General features: G+C 42.0%; 1 protein-coding gene across 1 annotated transcript in view; it reads left to right on the plus strand.

Moving 5' to 3' along the window:
• The window catches only part of LOC126455509 (solute carrier family 22 member 7-like), a 204747-nt gene that overhangs the window by 83451 nt on the left and 102182 nt on the right, over positions 1-19114 (plus strand). Inside the window, exons 3-4 of the mRNA XM_050091259.1 lie at positions 11665-11852; positions 18512-18603. Of these exons, the coding sequence (XP_049947216.1) occupies positions 11665-11852; positions 18512-18603 (280 nt within the window). The remainder of the gene's footprint in view (positions 1-11664; positions 11853-18511; positions 18604-19114) is intronic.

The raw sequence follows: 19114 nt of genomic DNA on the forward strand, positions 1-19114 counted from the left end.
AATTTCTTAAAATTGCTTTACTGATAGTCTATCTGCCTCCATCGAGATTATAACTGAAAAAAAACAGACCTCCCTTGCAGTAACAAACACCTTCCACTACGCTAGCACACAACCCATTCAAACAGCCCTCTATTGTTACCCTAGACATGAAGAAGCCGGCAATTTTGCAATGAAAATGGCAAAATGATCTGCAGTTTTTGCTACATAGAGCTTTCTGGACTCTAAAACATCAATTTCCTACCTTCTTTTCACCACTTATGTGACAATCATTCGGGATGTTTATCGAAATAACAAAATACTGTTATTAGCGAGTGCATTTAGTAGGATAATTCTGTACCACCCCTGGAAATTAACGGCTACATAGCTGCCAAATGTATTCTACAATGTTTCGAATTCTCCATTAGACTCGCCACAGCCAGAAAACGTTCATTAGCCGAAATGTTTCTTACGCTAGCTAGCAAAGTGAATGCTCGTACTTCTAAAACGATGTGGCATTAATACTGGAATCTGAATTACCACGTGTGCAGGCAAATGGATTTTATTTGCATTTCTGTAAACGTGATTTGGATCGAAAGCGTAGTTACGATTAATATGTTGATGTATCGACTGCAACTAGAGCATTTCGAATAAAGAGTAGGGGGAATTATCTATGCGGCCCTCATCTTCAGTAAGTGTCGTAGCTATTTTCGTTGTTAGGATTTCGTCACCTACTAGTCTCAATTTCTTGACAGTCTATCTGTCTGTCTAAGCCTTAAAATCCGTTTACCTAGAATACGGGTAGACATAATAAGCGGAAATATACCTCATTTCCTATTTTATACGGTCCCTTGGTGGTATAAAAAAGTGAGCTTCTATGTCCACGCAATCTAAAGATACGGCCGCTTATGTAAAGAAAATATAAGCGAAAGGTCAAAAAATGGCTCTATGAACTATCCGACCAAACTGGTTAGGTCATCAGTCCGATAGACCTATACACCTTACACCCACCTAACCTAAGGACATCACACACATCCATGCTCGAGTTAGGATTCCAACCTGCAACTGAAGCAGCCGCGCAGTTCGTGACTGAAGCGCCTAGAACCGCTCGGCCACCGCACTCGTCGAAATACTTTTCACCTCATGTGTAATGATAATATATATTGTCTAGTGAGGATAAACTGTATTCGCCAGCATATCAGATCGTTTGATCACGGAACTTTTACGAAGGCACATTCAAATTTTGTTAGAAGTCGTCTCAAATATCCACTTATAAACACCCTAGGAACGTCGTATGCGAAATCCGCTTCTGAAGACACTGGGAGATACTGCAGTACCATAACACGTAGTTAAGAATTCATTTTATTGGTCCATGCATTACACTATTTCAGTATCAATTTAACGCAGCTAGGTGTTTGTCTATGTCTGGAAATAATGAACAAAAACAGCAAACAACTTAGATGTTCAAATCAAATGTATCTCACATGTCGCAATTACAACGTAATTTGGCAGATGGTTCATCGAACCACCTTCGGACTATTTCTCTACCGTCTCACTCTTTAATAATGTGCGGGAAAAAGGAACACTTAAATCTTCTCTTACGAGCCCTGAATTACATTACTACTATGGTCATTTCTTCCTGTGTGAGTTCCAGAGGAAATAATGTTTTGGCATTCAGAACAGTTGTCGGTGATTGAAATTTCTTGAAAAGATCTCACGGCAACGAAAAACGCTTTTGTTTTCACGAATGTAACCCCAACCTGCTTATCAAATCTGGGACTCTCTCCCCTATTTCGTGACATTACAAATCGTGCTCCCGTTCCTTGGACGTTTTTGGCGTGCACCGTCAATCACGTCTGTCAAAGATCCCATACCGCGGAGGAATACTACAGCAGTGGACGGACAAACGTAGTGTAGACAGTTTTTTCAGTAGACCTGTTGCGTATTCTTAATGTGCAGCCAATAAAACGCAGTCGTTCGTTTGCCTTCACCACAAAAGTATGTTTGTGATCGTTCCAGTTTAAGTTTTACTGGGTACTGAGATGAAATGACAGTACCTCGACTTGTGTTTTGTCATGCAACCGAAAGTTAATTATTGTTACTGCACGCAGCTTTCGTGTTTAATGTATTCCTCATTCAACAGAGTTCACTCCTCGTACACCACACGTAACTGTTTCAAAGTATTAAATTGTTACTGATTTTACCAAGTTGCAGTGGTAATCTAAACTTGCCATTTTGAAACAAAGGAAAATATTATAGCGAAATATGGCAACTAAGAAGTGGACTATCGAAATAAACAAATATTTCCGGTTCAAGTCGTTGCACTAGGTCTACTAAACATTAACGTAAATTAGGAGCAAAGTCCATTAGTAGATCGTTATCAGGAAAACCAGCCCTCATAATGCAAACTGCCACTACGAGAACGGAAGTTTCCAAACATGTCAAAGAGTAGTTGAGGAAAGTGGACGCATTCTGCCCACTGAATCGCAACGCACGCCACTTACGAGGGGACCCGCCATGTGTCATACCCCGATCTTGCTGAAACTTCGCTCAGTGAAAGAGGGGACAAAATAAGCGAAAACGTGCCTCGGCTTATCTGCATACACTCGACCGCTTCTCAGAAAACGACGGTCAAAGTTTTCAATGCATTGTTGCTATAGTGTAGACACCTTTTAGCGTGTAAGGATTCAACTGAAGCGGTGGCTCAGCGGCTACCGTTGCGACTTCAGAAATTTGCACTGCGAGTTCGAAATCAGGTTGTTCCTTTCTTTTCCCCCTCACTCTCTGAATTATCTACGAATGTTTATTCCAAATTATGTTTAAATAATGTTGTCGTTATTCGTCAGTTAATTTACTGTGTAATGAAAGAAGTTTAAAAAAAATAAACGAATGAGAAAATGATGTGAAATATTTGTGTATGTCCTTGCAACCTTACAGGTTATAAGGAGGTTCAAAAATATTTCACATTATTTTCTCATTCGTTTATTGTATTTTTAATTCATTAATTACACAGAAAGTTAATTGGTGAATAATGGCAACATTATTTCAACATAAATTGGAAAAAAACATTCGTAGATAATTCTGATAGAGAGGGAGCAAAAAATAATAATAAAACATCCAATATGGTCCCGAACTTGGGAATCAAAGTTAAGAAGGAACGACGGTAGCCACTGAGCCACCGCTTCAATTGCATTCTCGGGCGCAAAAGCTATCTGAACTATAGCAACAGCACGTTGATAACTTTGATCGTCGTTTTCTCGGTATCGGTCGAGTGTCTGCAGATAAGCCGAAACATAAGTTCGCTTATTTTGTCCTCTCCTTCACTGAGCAAAGTTTCCGGACAGTCAGCGTATGGCACCTGACGAGTTCCCCTCGTTAGTCGAGTCGCTTCTTACGCCTGGCGAGAACTATGTAAGCCCCACAGTAAACTGTGCCACTTGGAAACACGGCGAGCGGGGATAAACACATTTTCCTTCTTATAAGGCAACCTTCTACAGCTAAAATTCACGGAGTGTTCTTCAGGTTGCCTCAGATATTTTAGAAACGTTACTTGCGTTAGGCCTGCCGTATATGCAAAACTAAAACTTTTCATTTCATTTCATATTTTTCAGGATAAGACATGACAAGAGCGTACCAGTCCCTTGTGAGAAAAATTACAGATTCTAAGTTGCTCCACTATGTAATGATACGGATACGGGCTTGCGATCTCTCGTTTATGCCATCTATTTCAGTGTTACACATACTTGGCCATTGGATTGTGGCTGCAGTCGTAGAGGAGGCGGTCTCTTTCCTACTAGCACTGTTTTCGCAGCAGATATTAACCGCAACGAATCATTCAGTGAACGCTAAATGGCCCATCTGGCTGAGGCAGACAAGGGCGCTCTAATAGCACTCCATGCAGAGGGATTTTCAAATTGTTATGTAGCAAGAACTATGGGTCTTCACAAGTCGGCGGTAGCCAGGTGGATCATACGAAAGGAAGAGAGTGGTAACCTGAATGGGAGGCCTCATGGCCGTAGCCGCAAAACAACAGCAGCTCAGGATCGGCAGATACGCAGTTTCCGTGAGAACCACCCATTTGTCAACGCACGACAAATTCAGCAGACTTTGGGTCTCAGTGTTAACAATAAGACCGTCACTCGTCTAAAAGAAGGTGACCTGAGAGCAAGAAGCGCTGCTGTGAAAGAGACATTGACTGTACCCACAGAGCTTTTGCTGCTGAAAAAGTCGACAAACCTCTCCAGTTTTGGAGGCGAGTGATTTTCACGGACGAAAAAGTTTTCTCTACGGCATCAACCGGAAAAGTACCTGTTTGCCGGCCAAAAGGTGCTAGGTATAATCCAAAATATATTTACAGTTGCCGAAGGAGTGGCAGGAAGTCGGTAACGGTATGGGCATGGATATCGACCTTAGGGTGTGGGAAGTGGAAGGAAGACTCGATGCGCCCAATTACGTATCATTCTGCAGAACGTGATGTTACCTTCCGTGACAGCAAGATCGCTCACCTATTCATATGACACGGGTGGTTAAGAGGTGGTTCGACGACCAAGGTAATATTTCTGTAATGGAATGGCCACCTAAAGTAGCTGACATGAATCCAACTGACAATATTTTGGCAGAAATGGTCAGAGTAATACGAGAAAAGGGACAGTCGTCGATTCGCCGACAGCTTTCTGATGTTATTCATGACACTTGGAATGAGTTACTTGAATCTCATAGTTATATGGCTAGAGTTGTAGGCTATACGTGATACTAAGCAGCATCAGCAGAGGTGTTTTTCTTTTCAGACCCTAATCAATCAGCTGCAACAGATGTTTCAAGTTATTTTTTTTTACAAACGTATATTTTATGTAATTTTAAGGAAACGCAGTAAGTGGAATCATAACATAAATGTCGATGTAAGCAGAAATTTTTGTTGGAACTTGCTTCCTGGACCAATATAATACATTTCCTACGTCTTCAGTGCGAATCATGTAGCGAATGTAATTTAAAGGACATAAAAATATCGAGTAGATTTACGAACATATTTATGAACCACTCAAGAACGCAAATCGATGGTCACATAGCTGTCAAACGTATTCTGCGGTGTTGCCATTGTCCATTAGACTAGCAGCAGGAAGAGAACGTTCGCTCAGCTGATGTGCTGAGATAGCACTAGCGAAGCTCGCACTTCGAAGATGCCACAGCATCGTTTGCCACCACTTCATGGGAAACGAAATACCTCAAGTATAAGCCAATGTGTTGTATTCGCATATCAGTGACTATGACTTGGCGCTAAAGTGTGGTTTTGGGTAGTACGTATGCTCAGACTGCGAATCTAACATAAAAAATGAAGACAAGGGGAAATGAATTAAGCGTCCTTTTTCTTCCGTAACATCAAATATATTTCAGTTATTCTGTCTTAAATGAACTGCTCAGAAAATCATTCACCAGAAGTGAGTAACTTTTTAACAACAACAGATGATATTAACAGCTTGCCGGCGCGGGTTTGCCGAGCCTTCAACGGCGTCATATCGCGGACCGCGTGGCTGCTTGCGCCGTCGGTTCGAATCCTTCCACAGGCATGGACGTGTCTTATGTTAGGTAGGTTTAAGTAGTCTAGGGGACTGATAACCTAAGCAGTTTGGTCGCATAGTTATTAGAGCCATTTTTTGACCTTTCGCGTAAATTTTCTTTACATAAGCGGCTTTATCTATAGATGGCGTTGACTTAGAAGCTCACTTTTTTATACCACCAAGGGACCGTATAACGCAGAAAGTGCGATATATTTCCGCTTATTATGTCTACCCGCACACTAGATAAACGGGTTTTAAGAGTTGGGTAAACAGATAGACGGTCAAGAAAGTGAGACTAGTAGGGTTCCACTTTGACCGATTAAGATGACGAAGTCCTAACAACGAAAATAGCTACGACACTTACTGAAGATGAGGGCCGCATAAATAATTCCCCCTACTCTTTATTCGAAATGTTCTAGTTGCAGTCGATACATCAGCATATTAATCGTAACTACGCTTTCGATCCAAATCACGTTTACACGAATGTAAATAAAATCCATTTACCTATACACGTAGTAATTCAGATCCCAGTATTAATGCCACCGCGTTTTAGAAGTGCGAACGTTCCCATTGCTAACTAGCGTAAGAAACATTTCGGCTAATGAAAGTTTTCTGGCTGTGGCGAGTCTAATGGTGAATTCGAAACATTGTAGAATACGTTTGGCAGCTATGTAGCCGTTAATTTCAGGGGTGGTACAGAATTATCCCACTAAATGAACTCGCTGGTAACAGTATTTTGTTATTTCGATAAACATCCCGAATGATTGTCACATAAGCGGTGAAATGAAGGAAGGAAATTGATGTTTTAGAGTCCAGAAAGCTCTATGCAACAGAAACTGCAGATCATTTTGCCATTTTCATTGCAAAATTGCCGGCTTCTTCATGTCTGGGATAATAATAGAGGGCTTTTTGCCTGAGTTGTCTGCTAGCGTAGTGAAAAGTGTTTGCTACTGCAAGGGATATCTGGTTTGTTTTCGATTATAATCTCGATTGAGGCAGAGAGACTATCAGTAAAGCAGTTTTAAGAAATTCACGCGCCCCCAATACGTTTCATTTCTACCATTATTCTGGACCGGCGCCCTGTGGATGTCAATGTGAAACTCTTGTAGAATTTCATACTTGTTACTGCCTACTTTTTCCGCTACTGTCAATAATTAAATTGACTTAAGTGTGGCACTGAATGATTTTTAACTGAATTTCGTTATGAATCTTCACGCATTACTAAATTTGCACTTTTTCATGGTAGGTCAGCAACGGTAATCCAGTGTGACTGGTCTGAACGTTGACACAGACCGTTTCGCGGCCGAATGGGCATAATGTTTTGCTAATTCGTAACGATCTGGGGTACTTTGTCATACTAAAACAGTTGTGTTATCCCAATAAGCTGACATTCATTTTCATTTGTACAGTTCATACTAATTAGCGTTTCTTCTTTCATTTATATCTTATATTTATCTGTTGTGTTTAACTCACAAATCAGTATTAATATAGCCTTCCACATGATTGGAAACAGTCTGACAAAGTTATGATGGTTTTTCTTTTTCACGCCTGTGCATATTATGTTGGTAGCACTTTGTCGCCTTGCCTGTTATGCTGTGTAGCAGACTTTAAAGCTGTGCGGATCAGCATAACGAAAAGGCGAGGGGTCTCCCTCGTTACGTCCACGACTGTACCTCAGCGTAAAAGCAATGACATCACGCAGAAGCTGGTGGTAATCTAGCTCTACTGCGTACTTACGATTTGTGGTTACGGTAAGTATAACATTTGTTTTTCTTCGTTTAAAAATCCACAAGTGACCGACGTAAACTAACTTAATCTAACTTACGCTAAGGATAACCCACACACCCAAGCCCGAGGGAGGACTCGAACCTCCGACGGGGGAGCCGCACGAACGGTGACAACATGCCTCAGAACGCACGGCTACCCCGCGCGGCATTTATCTATAGGGAGCGATGAAATTGGCTTATTGTAATATTCGGAGAAATCAGTGTCTCAGAGTCAGTTATGGGCCATTTTGGTATGGGTCGTTCGGTGAAGCGATGTCGTTGAGATAAGACCTTTGCAAATGCGTGACGTCAGTTACTGTGGCGCGTTTGTAACTACTGAAGTTATTTGAAATTTTTGGTGCCACAGGTCTATTGACGTAATTTTATTTGTATTAACCAGTAAATTCTTCCACAGTCGATATGGTGGACTTTGAAAAGTGGCTTGATGCTCAGGACTTAGTAAATTCTCGAACGCATTCTCGAATCAATCTGTCTCTGCACTTAGCAAAAGTGAATGAAACATTTTTATTCACTATACAGTACCCACACTCTGTTAAGGACGTTTTAATTTGGGCAACGGATTCATGCCTGCAATTCAGTCAGTAATCAGGACGTTCCCGCAACAATATTAAAAACAGTATTCGGGCAGTGCGAGATGTGTGTGACCACCCCGTCGACACCATCGTACCCACAGAACTTTTGAGTGGATCACACACCTTCTGAAGCCCTTGTATCACCCAACTGTGTGTAGAAGAGTGGTAAGCTTGCAGTAAGCATGGCTGTCTTTATTTGATCTCTGCTTCCTTCACAGAGGAAGCTCCTGAATATTTGGTTTGCTGATTATTCCTGCATAGTTAAAAAAATAACGAAACCTGATGAATTCTGTTTTAACTGGAACAAAAATTCTAGTCTGGGATACACAACTATGCGTGTGACTCTTGTTTTACTACCAGAAGACATTTTGGCCCAAATCCCACCGTCCTACTTCCTCTTCAGGTTGGAAACCTGCCCTCCTAGTTGAACCTGTGAATCTATAAGAAATTATTACCCCGATTTTTATGCCATGAAATTTACACTTTGTATGGAATCGGACTCATATATGAATAAGTGCAGTCTGACTGAAAATGTTAAGGTTTCGGAGTGCCAAGAACTTTAGGAAAGCGGAACGAAGTAATAAAAAAGGGGAGGAGGAGGGATTTAACCGGGGTTAAGCAAGACAAAACTGAAATTAGAATTTACTCTGTAGACTTCATGAAGCTACTAAATATGCACGAAACGGAATTGCATCCTATGGTTACAATTCGTGCAATGCAAGTGTTTTTGCAATCTGTACCCTACTTCATCTAATAGTAATCTGAAAAACCTGGGCTACTGTGGAAGCGGGTGTTGTATCGATGTCTCCGTCTCGTCTGGCTCATGTCTCGAGTTAATTGCGGCACAAACTTTGGTAGATAACTAAAAATTTTATTTAATAAAACTGCGGTTTCTGCTCAAGGCATGACATTTCTTCACAGCTTACAATACATTTAAAATGAATATAGTACGTTTTGAGAATATGGCTCATGAGTGAATTCGTGTGGAAGTATGGAACATGTGAAAGATTAACTTGAGCAAAGACCAGGAAAAGTGATAACAAGCTCATAAAAATCTCAGTTATACTCAGAGTATTACAGTGACCAGTATTTGAGTACAAGACAACATATTTCACATACAAATAAAGGGCAATTTGAAAAGAAGGAACAAATTTCAAAAATTTTTTGCTTCCAAACTACAAAAGATACAAACACAATTTCAACGTTCCTGGAAAGACAAAAGTTAAAATTTTTCTGCATTAAATCTGAGCACCATGTGTTGAACGACAAGTATCAAAACGGTGGCTCATTTTCCGCCACACACGAAGCACCTGGTCTCTCGTTATCGAATTCACAGCTTCAGCAGTGCGATGTCGCAAACTTCCAAGAGTGTCAGACAGGGGGATACAAACGTGGTCTTTCACGTAACCCCACAGACAAAAGTCGTTAGGTGTGAGGTCTGTAGATCTGCGAGGTCACCGTCAGTGAAGTTCATCTTCTGGTCCTCCGCTTCCAAGCAAACGTCCTGGAATGGTGTCACTCAGGTAACGTCGGACGTGCTTACAAAAATTCTCTAAGCAAATCCACTATTCTGGATTGGAAGAGGAGGAACAGAAGACGAATTTCATCGACGATAGCCTCCCAGTTCTTCACATCTCACACCTTATGACTTTTATCTGTGTGGTTACGTAAAAGACCGCGTTTTTGTCTCCCCCTATGCCTGACACTCTTGAAAGTCGGCGACATCGCATTGGTGAAGCTGTGATTTGGTAAGGAGAGACCATCTGCTTTGCGTGTGGCAGGAAATGATCCACCGTTCTGATATTTGTCGTGTAACGCATGGTGATCATATTGCATACATAAAAATTTGAAAGTTTCTCGTTCCAGGAAGGTTGGAATTGTGCTTGTATCTTTTGTAGTTTGGGGGTAATAAATGTTTGAAATCTGTTCCTTCTTTTTGAATAGCCCTGTATACTTTCATCAGGCCACGAGGCTTTATATTGCCGCCGGATGCAATAGGCAAAAGAAAATCACCACATATTAGATATTAATACCTGAAACATCATTTCAGCCGTATATTCTAAAGACGCCGAGTGCGCGAACGAAGACCTAACATTGACAACATGTAAGAGAACTGCAAAATATATAGGGGAAAGAAATCAGATGCACCACAATCTGAAAAGCTACTAGTGTACGATCAGATACAGGCTGTTACAAAAAGGTACGGCCAAAATTTCAGGAAACATTCCTCACACACAAATAAAGAAAAGATGTTATGGGGACATGTATCCGGAAACGCTTAATTTCCATGTTAGAGCTCATTTTAGTTTCGTCAGTATGTACTCCAACGTGATCAAATTGTAAATTTTCACAATCAACATGTGTGGGCTGACGAGAATCCGCACGCAATTGTGCAATCACGTCCTCAACACAGATGTTCTGTGAACGTTTGGGCAGGCATTGTTGGTGATGTCTTGATTGGGCCCCATGTTCTTCCACCTACGCTCAATGGAGCACGTTATCATGATTTCATACGGGTTACTCTACCTGTGCTGCTAGAACATGTGCCTTTACAAGTACGACACAACATGTGGTTCATGCACGATGGAGCTCCTGCACATTTCAGTCGAAGTGTTCGTACGCTTCTCAGCAACAGATTCGGTGACCGATGGATTGGTAGAGGCGGACCAATTCCGTGGCCTCCACGCTCTCCTGACCTCAACCCTCTTGACTTTCATTTATGGGGGCATTTGAAAGCTCTTGTCTGCGCAACCCCGGTACCAAATGTAGAGACTCTTCGTGCTCGTATTGTGGACGGCTGTTATACAATACGCCATTCTCCAGGGCTGCATCAGCGCATCAGGGATTCCATGCGACGGAGGGTGGATGCATGTATCCTCGCTAACGGAGGACATTTTGAACATTTCCTGTAACAAAGTGTTTGAAGTCACGCTGGTACGTTCTGTTGCTGTGTGTTTCCATTCCATGATTAATGTGACTTGAAGAGAAGTAATAAAATGAGCTCTAACATGGAAAGTAAGCGTTTCCGGACACATGTCCACATAACATATTTTCTTTCTTTGTGTGTGAGGAACGTTTCCTGAAAGTTTGGCCGCAGCTTTTTGTAACACTCTGTATAACCGCCGGATGCAATAGGCAAAAGAAAATCATTACATATTAGATATTAATACCTGAAACATTATTTCAACCGTATATTCTAAAGACGCCTAGTGCGCGAACGAAGACCTAACATTGACGACATGGAAGAGAACTGCAAAACATATCGGGGAAAGAGATCAGATGCACCACAATCTGAAAAGCTACTAGTGTACAATCATGTAAATGCAGCACAAATGTGCAGAGTCAGCAACAGACAGACCATAACTCAAAACGAAGTCAGATAAGTGTGCCCCTTTTCACAATCACAAGACAAAGTTTCACGTCAGATCGACACTCCGCCTTCACGACAGCAGGCAGAAGAGAGTGTCTTTGAGAATCTATCGTTGTAATGTGCCCACTGCTGATTTTCGGTCTTTATGTTTGCCTATCCCTTTCCCTAGGAGACAATAGTCGACAATGTCCAGACCATTGCTTTCGTCGAGAAGCGCGTTTAATGCAATAGCCTTAAAAACTGAAATGTAGAACGTTTCGTAACGACAGTAAATAGCAATTTCCGGTAAAAACATGTGTATTCTGGATTATCTGAGTTTTCGGTTGTTCATAAACTTGCGGATCAGCATTAATTCGAAAGTCAGGAGCTTGTATTTGATTAATTTTCGTGTATGCTTTTTGCAGGCGGGAGGATTTGGCCGCTTCCAGAAGCTGTTTCTATTTATCTACAACTTTCTGCTGCCATGTGCCATGGGGATGAACTACGTGAATATCGTGATGGCGCTCACTGCCCCCAACCACTGGTGCCATGTTCCAGGCAGAGACGAGGCAAACCTCACCGTCGACCAGTGGAAGTCGCTCACGTTGCCCAGGTACGCAAAGACTTCTTACGTCAGCTTTTTCTTCCAGTTAGCGTATGTCCCATAGTCTCCGACAAACATGAAATGAAAGTAGCAGTAAACAGTCCATTTTTGTGCATGTTTTTACAGACTTTCTTTAAGAATTACTTGTCATTACAAGTCTCTGGAACTATTAAAGTTCTCTAACTTCCATCGCGTCAAATACCCACCACCAAAGATACTTTATATCATTTATACTACTTAGTAATCTGTTCTTCTGACAAATACCTGTCTGCGAGCTGTGCTTCTATACCCCTTTACTACTGTGTTGCATTTGAATTTCGTATGGGCTCATAGACAAAAAAGAAATGAGGCGTCCTTCATTTATAAGGGGTTGGGTTGTTTCGGGAAGGAGACCAGACAACTAGGTCATCGGTCTCATCGGATTAGGGAAGGATGGGGAAGGAAGTCGGCCGTGCCCTTTCAGAGGAACCATCCCAGCATTTGCCTGGAGTGATTTAGGGAAACCACGGAAAACCTAAATCAGGATGGCCGGACGCGGGATTGAACCGTCGTCCTCCCGAATGCGAGTCCAGTGTCTAACCACTGCGCCACCTCACTCGGTGGTATTTATAAGGTACTGTGCCATCAGGCTTCTGACTTGCCTGATTTGGCGATTCGGCCCTCCAAGAATTTCACTCCTTGGCAACCTCTTCATCTCAGAGTAGCACTTCCAACGTACGTCTCCAATTATTTGATGGATGTATTCCAATCTCTGTTTTCCTCTGCAGTTTTTACCTTCCACACGTCCCTCTAGTGCCATAGAAGTTATTCCCTGATGACGTACCATACTGTCTCTTCTTCTTGTCAGTATTTTCCATACATTCCTTTCCACGTCGATTCTGCGGAGAACATCTTCATTCCTTGCCTTATCAGTCCAACTAATTACCGGCCGCTGTGGCCGAGCGGTTCTAGGCGCTTCAGTTTGGAACCGCGCGGCCGCTACGGTCGCAGGTTCCAATCCTGTCTCGCGCATGGATGTGTGTGATGTCCTTAGGTTAGTTAGGTTTGAGTAGTTCTAATTTTTAGGGGACTGATGACCTCAGATGTAAGTCCCATGGTGCTCAGAGCCATTTGAACTACCTAATTTCCATCATTCTACTGTAGCACCATACATAAAATACTTCGATTCTCTTCTGTTCCGATTTCCACCCGTTCATGTTTCACTACCATTCAATGTTGTGCTCCAAACGTACACTCTCAGAGATTTCTTCCTCAAATTAAGGCCTATGTTTGATACTAGTAGACTTCTCTTGGCAGGAATCACCTATCCGCCAGTGCTAGTCTGCTCTTGATGTCCTCCTTGTTTCGCCCATCATTCGTTATTTTGCTGCCTAGGTAGCCGACTTCCTTAACTTCATCTACTTCGTGATCTCAGTCCTGATTTTAAGTTTCTCCCCTATTCTCATTTCTGCTACTTCTCATTACTTTCGTCTTTCCTCGATTTGCTCTCAGTCCACATTCTGCACCAACTAGGCAATTTATTCCATTCAGCAGATCCTGTATTTCTTCTTCACTTTGATTGAGGATAGCAAAGCCATTAGCGATCTTATCACTGGTATCCCTTCATCCTGAATTTTAATTCCTTCTTGAACCTTTCTTTTATTTCCTTTATTATTTTTTCGATGTATAGATTGAACAGTAGGTTGTACTTCGTTCTAAGACAGGTATCTACACCTACATCTACATCTACGTACATAGCCGCTTGCCAGATTTATGAAACGTCCCCTTTTTAAAACAATTATTCTTGACTGTGCTTAACCTGACACACAATATTTATAGCGCAACGCAATCTGACTTTCAGAAATTCCTACAAAAGAATGGCCCTTACTAACATTAACCTATGCGTTTCACAAATCGCTTACCTCACAAAAATCTTGGTTACTCGAACAACTGCAATACAGCGAGCGCCACTACTGCCAGCTAAATAAAAGATTCTAACTACTGAAGACACTAACTACTGATAGGGATAGTTAGCAAATGAAAGATTTTGATAGAGAACAAACAATGTATTTACCTTAATAGTCATAATATATATAGCAGTTCATGACAAATTACAAAACTCCGCCATCTCTCTCCCCACATCCACCACTGCTGGCGGCTCACCTCCAACTGCGTAACGCTACGCGCTGTTCACAGCCAGCTGCCTAACACTACAATGGCAGACAACAATGCAAACTAGACACCGACTGCACACAGCACAGCCAGTGATTTTTATACAGAGGTGGCGTTACCAATAAAAAAACCTAAACAGCCTACTTACAGTATCTACACCTACATCTATATCTACGTACATAGCCGCTTGCCAGATTCGGTGCATGGTGGAGGGAACCCTCTACCTTAACTGTCGTTTCCTTTCCTGTTCCATTCGCGGAGGTAGTGGAGGAGAAACGATCGTCTATATGCCTCCGTATGAGCCCTAATTTCTTGTATCTTCGTGGTCCTTGAGTGAAATGTGTGATGGCTGTGGTAGGATCGTTTTGCAATAAACTTCAAATGCTGGTTTTCTAATTTTTCTCAGTAGTGTTCCTCGAAAAGAACGTCGCCTTACCTCCAGGGATCCCATCTCCGTAACACTTGCGTGCTGTTCGAACCTATCGGTAACAAATATAGCAGCCCACCTCTGAACTACTTCTGTCTTTTCCTTTAATTCGACCTGGCGCGGTTACCAAACACTTGAAGAAAACTCACGAATATGTTCCACTAACGCCCTATATGAGGTCTCCTTTACAGTTGAACCACACTTTTCTAAAATTCTCCCAATAAATCGAAGTCGACCACTCACCTTCGCTACCACAGTCCACACATACTCTTTCCATTTCATATCACTCTGAAATGTTACGCCAAATATTTAAAAGATTTGGCTGTGCTGAGCAGGACACTGCTAATGCTGTATCCAAACATTACGGGTTTGTTTTTCTACTCACCCGCAAGAACTTACATTTTTCCCAAGTGGAAATTTTGTCTGTATCATCTTGATCGTCTTACAGTCACTCATCTTCGAAACACAGCATCATTAGCAAACCACCGCTGATTACTGGCCATCCTGTCTGCCAGATCATTTTTGCATACAGAAAATAATAGCGTTACTATCACACCTCCCCTGGGGCACTCCTGATGATAAGGTTGTCTCTGATGAACACTCACCGTCAAGAACAACATAATGGGTTCTATTACTTAATAAGTATTTTTGCCACTCACATATCTGGGAATATATGCCACATGCTCGTACCTACGTTAACAGGCTGCAGTACGGCACCGTGTCAAATGATTTTCGGAAATCTAGGAATATGGAATATGCCTATTGCCCTTCATCCATAGTGGGCAGTACATCATGTGATGTGATTTCCCTAAATCGCTCCAGGCAAATGCCGGGATGGTTCCTTTCAAAGGGCACGGCCGACTTCCTTCCCCGTCCTTCCCTAATCCGATGAGACCGATGACCTCGCTGTCTGGTCTCCTTCCTCAAACCAACCAACCAACCAACATCATGTGAGAAAATATAAAGCCGAATTTCACACGCGCAGTGCTTTCTAAACTGTCTCACTTCTTCAGCCGAGAAAGCGTTCTTTATGCCAAATTACGTCGAGCAGCTTGTAACCTCCCCACAAAAAATAATAAAATAAATATTATGGATAGTGATTCTAATTTTAGCGTAACCTCCCCACATAATTCATTCTTTCACATTTAACATCCACACAAAATTTGTTTCCCATTTAATGTACACACAAAATTCTTTTCTCATTTAATGTAAGCTCGAAACAGAAAAATTCTTAAACCTCGTAATAAAAAATAAATTCAGTAACCTGGTAAATTTTGGACGACAGCAGTGGTGCGTCATGGCCCTGTAAGATCATTCTGAATAAAAAAGCAAAAATTCTTACCTCAATAAAGTCGCCAAATATCTGCTCTTACAATAAATTTTTCCGGCACAGCTCTGTGCAATGCTGGCCTATGGATTTATCATTTATGAAAGGAAGCAACTGATTTTTCTTTTGCAACAATCGGAATGATCATGGATTGGAGAAATTAGTAAATTCTTTGAATTGAAATGAATGCTTGTAAAAAAATTACTTTATATGACAAAGATTATTATTAGCACATTTTTAAAACATTTGCATGGGAATTCAGATAACATTACTAGATATGCGCGAGGCTGCTTTTTACCTTATACAATAGTACTCAGGCTCCGGCATCGCTGCACTGCGACCAGCCCAGCCAACACGATACACTATACCAGACCAGAGCCGACTGCAGACTAGCGCAGACTAGAACAGCTTACTGCTACAGCTACACAGTTCCTACTCAGTCAACACTGCTCTCTGGTCAGCGATTCTCTTCTACCTCGCATATCGCAGGCAGCGCATGAGCAATACATCGAAATTACATCTGCTCGGACCTCTTACAAGCTTAAACAGGGTTACTGCTTCTATGCAGCGCCACAACCGCCAGCTGCAAGTTGCAAACAGTCCAGCTCCCATCATTTATGCAGTTCCTCTTCGTCTGAAGCGAAATCACCGTAGCCCGTCTCTGTGGTTTCTCTGTAGTGACTGTGGCCTGGATGTTGGTTCTTCTTAGTGGCCCTATTCCGTTTCTCCGCAGAGTTGGCCTGTTATTCCATATTTGACATGGTTAGAGATAATGGGGAACCGGAAGAAGGAATGAAGAGGCCAGGGCAGAGCCACCACAGTCGGCATGCCCAGAGATCAGCTGACGATGTTGACGTATCCTACACAACCACAATGGACATGGTCACCACCAGACATCAAGAAGCAGCAGCCACCACTAGCGAACTGACAGAAACTATGGGATGACACGGCACGTACACCACGCAGCGTCGTAGATGCAACTGCGATAAACGCAGCCACAATACCTGCACCCAAGAATGCCTAGGTTCCTCATCTCCTGTTGAAATACACAGGGGATCAACCATGGGCAGAACTGAAGACCACCATCATAGCGGCCTCACAAAGGGGCTTCAGCGCAAGGGCAGAAGGTGACAGCGGAGGTGTACACATTCCACTTTTAAATCGCCTGTGCTCGCCTGTTAGCTAGTCAGGCAAGCTGCCCCACGTTTTCAGCCGAACGGGCAGGTTGCTTTACTCCCGTCCAAGACAAGCTATGCCAAATCCAAGCAGGATAAAGGAATCTTGCTTGCTTGCTCGTTTTCCCGCCGTGCTACGCTACGTTGGAGTTTATTCTGTGCGCTTTCACTGTAGTGTTTTGAGTAGTGCTTGGACGTTTTTTACCCTAGTACCGAATAACATGGCCCAATATACTATATATATTCATTCTGGTTCATTGTAGCCCAGAAAACTGTGGATTTTTTTGTCTTTTTTTTCGTTTTCGGCGTTTTTCTCACTTATTTATTTCCTGGGATATGAACGGTTTTCTTTGCGACTTCACCCTCTTTCAACTACTACTGGCTATTCTCAATTCTAACCATCACCGAGTCACCTCTAATACACGTTTTCGATCGTAATGAGAACCATATCTAAAAGTCAAGATTCTTTGCAATGAAGAACCTGAAGATGTCTATTATACTGCAACGGCAACTAAAGTAAGGTTTCGGGAGTCTACTTTCTGCAGACTTAGTGTTTTTCAGCCAAATATGAAACCAATGATGCCAGTCATAATGACTTTTCCCAGGATGTGTATTGTGGTTTCGCCGAATTCATTCTAAGTGTTCAAAATAGATCATTCTACAGTCCCAAAGTGTATTTTAGCAAACAAGAATCTAAAATGTACATGTGTGAATGAAGAAGCTTTCTTTCATACTAAGCTTTCTCCGCACTACGTTGCATATCACCAGAATGTGGATTTTAACATCGACTGTATCATATGTTTTTCCTATTTCTCTCTGCCACTCCCACTCTGACGTAACGCCAGCACGGCACAGGACAAGAATTTGTGGCGTGCCGCATCAAACCAGTCTAAAGACTGATGATTTAAAGAAAGGCCAGCACACGTGGCTGACTTTGTCAAAACTCCACTCTCCATTGTTGGTGGCGGACAGTGGGAAGTGAAACATTGACAATACCAGAATACCAGCCACTCGCGCTGGCGTAACGCCGGAAACATTGTCAAACGAACGTCGACCGAAGAACCCAAGATGGGAGCCAACAGGCAGTTTGTCGACAAGTGGCCAGAGAAGCCTTAACACTTTCGTATTAAACTCATCATCAGCTCGCATTAGGACCAAAGCGACAGTCTTCTGTTTCCACTTTGTATATTGCAACTTCCCGTTTGCTAGCGTTGTAAATCTTGAGTCACCATCCATTTATCATGAGTGAGGTATTTTTCTTAGAAAAAGGACTAGATGTTTGCGTTATACAATGGATATCTCTGAGAGGAGTAAAATTTTTTGGAAAGCATAACATAAGAATAAAGAGGTAAGCGGCTATTATCGACGTAAATCGGTGAGAACGCTATCTCTTCTAACACGAAAGACGGTCTACATTACAGGCTCACGTGTATTTTGCCATTCTCGCTAGAGTAAGTTCAGAATTTCAACAGCGCAACAAACCTAAGAAACTGCTCTGTAACAAGCATCATGAAGTTGATGTTTATTCTATTGAATACGCTCACCAAATAGCCAAGTTAATCCTGTGTTGTTTGCTTTTATGTTTCAGGAAAGCGAACATTTACAGTCGCTGCAGCATGTATGCCGATCCGGGAGACAATCCTCATATTATCGGGTCTTCCATAGAGGAAAACATTACAGGTATTCAGCATGATAAAGTGCATGTAGTTAAAGAGAGAGTTATATGATAAACGTAACGGCACATTTACGTGCTTTAGGAACACTGTCCTAATTATATTGTGTGTCAACAACAGAGAGCCTAACTTTCAATGTTATTCCGAAGATATAAAGAGAAGAAGAGGAAAAGATTACTGAAAACTGTAATAATGATGAAGGTAGCAGAATATGTGTAGCGTACATTTTCATCCCCACCTCGTATTCCTTCTGAATAATACGACCTTCCATGAAGTCATCACTCAGTGACCTCACTAACCTAGCAAACCATCCTCTGGCTGTTTTGATTTTTCCACATCTCAAAGGCTGTACCTCCAAAACTCCGTCAGACAAGGGCTACCAAACTACTTAACTTTTTGGGCCCTCTGACTACTTCAATTGCTAAGCAGGAATGGCTATAGAACAAATGTCGGATTTAGAGGCATATACCGTATCACTAGGGGAAACAGAGGTCGCCAGTGGAAAATCAAAGAGGCAT

This window comes from Schistocerca serialis, chromosome 2 (genome assembly GCF_023864345.2).
Source record: "Schistocerca serialis cubense isolate TAMUIC-IGC-003099 chromosome 2, iqSchSeri2.2, whole genome shotgun sequence".
NCBI lineage: Eukaryota > Metazoa > Arthropoda > Insecta > Orthoptera > Acrididae > Schistocerca > Schistocerca serialis.